This window comes from Borostomias antarcticus (genome assembly GCF_949987555.1).
Source record: "Borostomias antarcticus genome assembly, chromosome: 16".
In the NCBI taxonomy this organism is placed as follows: Eukaryota; Metazoa; Chordata; class Actinopteri; order Stomiiformes; family Stomiidae; genus Borostomias; species Borostomias antarcticus.
The window spans coordinates 3,493,802-3,496,847 of record NC_140249.1 but is presented as its reverse complement, the minus strand read 5'-3'; the positions used below and the strand labels follow the sequence as shown (position 1 = coordinate 3,496,847).

The following is a 3,046-nucleotide window of genomic DNA, read 5'->3' as shown; positions in this document are numbered from 1 at the left end:
TTGTGAAACCTGTGAAATTGTGTATTTTGTTACTTGCAGACTTGCCCCTTGACTGTATATTGACTGCCTAGAAAAAATAGCTTTTCTCTGTACAATTTGAATATAGAATTGTGAATTGTATTTCTTATCGTCATACAGTATGTGATATGAAACCATTTTCATCGCTTTTCTTTTCTCCATGAGGCACATTTTAGACAGGTTGACTTTAATTGAGGTAGAGAGAGGAGATACATGTTCTTGACCACACAGACAGGGTTATCTATGCTCTTAGTCACTTGTTTTAGAAAGGAGATGCACTTGTGAGTTCTGGGAAGTAGTAGTACATTGGCTTTTCCTACGTTAAATGCAATTATTGTAAGTCACTGGATAAAAGTGTCAGTTAAATCACTGTAATGTAGGCTAATGCATAATTGGTATCTGTACTGTTTGAAGTAATAATGCCTTGATTTATGTTTTTGTCTAAACAAAACATTTATGGAGACCTGGAACCAGGGGTGTAGTGGTGACTAAAGAAGTGGGTATATTTTGTTACAATTTTTACATTAGTGGTGTTTAACAAGCAGCTCCACAGAACCCGGCGTCTCGGTCTCCATGGAATCAGACAGGGTCACTTTAGCCGCCTTCACTGTGGTCTTCACACAGCCGGCCGTGGCCCTGCCGGCCGCATCTCTGACACTCCTGCTGCTCCTGCTGGCGCTCTCCCCAGACTCGCCACTGTTCTCCAATGGCTGGGCCACCTCCCGGCACGCCTGAAACATGCCGAGGAAGGCCCTGCGCACGTCCTTGCTCCTTAGAGCGTAGATCATCGGGTTGATGGTGGAGTTGAGCAGGCACAGCATGCTGCAGAAGGCGAAAACCGTCTTGGTGGAATCGTTCATCTTCCAGAAGAGGTTGTACACCATGATGGCCAGGAACGGCCCCCAGCAGATGATCAGCACCACCAGGATGAGCAGCAGGGTCTTGGCCAGGCGGATGTCCATGCGGGTCTGCTCAGGCCGCACCACCTGGACCTTGGTGCCGTTGGCCGTGTAGACCACCACGCTCTTCTGGGAGCTGCGGCCCAGCATGTGCACAGTGTGCTGGTGCGCCTTCCACAGGATGTACGTATAGACATAGATGATGAAGAGGATGAGCACGCCCGTCACCCCGATCCAGAACATCAGGTAACTCTGGTCAATGTAAGGGAAGATGTCCGAGCACACCGAGCCAAGGTGCTTACAGTTCCAGCCCAGCAGGGGCAGCACCGCGATGACAATGGAGATGGCCCACATCACGCAGAAGGTGATGACGGCCTTGGTCTTGGTGACGATGCGCTTGTAGGCCATGGGCCGGTGGATGGAGATGTAGCGGTCGATGGCGGTGAGGAACAGGCTGCCCACCGAGGCCATGAACGAGGCGATGACCCCGCCCAGCTTGACCAGGAAGACGTTGGCGCTGTCCTTCTTGTGGAGCACGTGGAAGTCCAGGAAGCTGTAGACGAAGATAACGCTGCCCAGAAGGTCCGCTATGGCCAGGCTGCCGATGAAGTGGTAGGACGGGCGGCAGCGCAGGGTGCGGGACTGCAGGATCACGCACAGCACCAGCAGGTTCTCCAGCACCGCGAAGGTGCCCAGGGTGAAAGCCAGGACCGTCACTGCCAGCTGCTGGCCAGGGGTCAGGATCATGAAGCACTCCATGTCTACTAAGTCCTCCCCACACTGGACCGAGCCTCCCGCCCCCACCACAGAGGTCCCATTGTCCATTAAGTCAGAGATGTTGGTTGGAAAAATAGGCAAGAGGCCAGTGAAGATGAGCTCCTGGTCTCCAGGCGCCAGTCCAGGGAGGGCGAGGCTGCTGATAGAGGCAGGGTGAGGCTTTTGGAAGGGAAGTCCACTCTTGGCCAGGCCAGGGACGACAGAGGGGTCATGATAGCGGGCATCGTTGGAGCTCAGGTACTGGAGCCCTGTGGTCAGTGTTCTGAAAGTGGTGTCTGCTATCCCGTCCAGAGCAGACTTCATGGCTGCTCCAATGGCAAGGTGAATGATGTAGCAGGAAAATGGCCGAAGAAAGGCCTGGGAGAGAGCAAAAAAAACAACAGAAGAATTATCATTCAGCACGTAGGAAAGTTATTTCTTTGTGGTAAAACATTGAAACTAATATTACATCAATAACTTCTGTTTAAAAAAAAAAAAGTCTGTCAAAACGTAGGCTGTACACATATGGTGAAGTCATTATGAGTGTCCCTGTGGGTAGACTGTGTTGCTGGGTGACATGACTGAAATCCTTGTATTAACCAGCTGGACTCAAGAACAGATGCAACTCAGACAACGGTGGGAAAATTAACAGTCCATGAGTCATGATAATGATTGAGACGTGTAGCCTATCTGACCTTCTGTTTTGCCAAGGGGGAGAAACTTTTAAGTAGGCTATATAGGCCAACAAAGCTCTTCTGTTAATTAAGAAGTGTAGCCTAATTAAGTATTACTTAATTACTTTATGGAATTAATTACGCATCTAGGGAGATATACACTGCTAGGGAGATATAAACTGCATTCATTCCATTGATCCTCTAAAGGTCCCTCTGCGATAAACCGAAAAGAGCCTTGAGTTGATGTGTGTTAGTCAGTTCCCGTGAAAATTAAAAGATCATTGTGATTCGGTCAGTATCAACGTTGACAATAACTGGTCACACTTTACAATAAGGGTCACAAAAAACATTAGTTAACTGTTAACTAATGCTTATTTAGGGTTAGGTTAGGTTACTAATGTTAATTAATACCTTAGTTAAGGTTAGGGTTAGGGTTAGGATTAGGTGAGTTAACCTTAGATAACATAAATAACATTAGTAAATGGTTAATAGAGACATTAGTTAACTGTTACCTAATGCTTAATAATGCATTAACTAATGCTTATTAATGTACCCTTATTGTATACCAATAACTTCAATTTAGTGACATAAGCAATGCTGATTCTTTGGCCACTGACAAAAGACAGGCTAATTGAATTAATTTTATTATTAGAGAAATAACACATACATATTCAAAAACACATTTTGAGTATGACATAA

At 46.8% G+C, this 3,046-nt stretch overlaps 1 protein-coding gene across 1 annotated transcript; it reads right to left on the bottom strand.

Annotated features, from left to right (window-relative positions):
- Positions 1–542: 542 nt before the first annotated feature.
- LOC311319475 (cannabinoid receptor type 1A-like) lies at positions 543–1,997 on the bottom strand (the record flags this gene model as incomplete). Its single annotated transcript, XM_084451036.1, has 1 exon — positions 543–1,997. One exon carries the CDS (start codon positions 1,995–1,997, stop codon positions 543–545), a length of 1,455 nt encoding a protein of 484 aa, XP_084307162.1.
- Between the last annotated feature and the right edge of the window lie 1,049 nt (positions 1,998–3,046).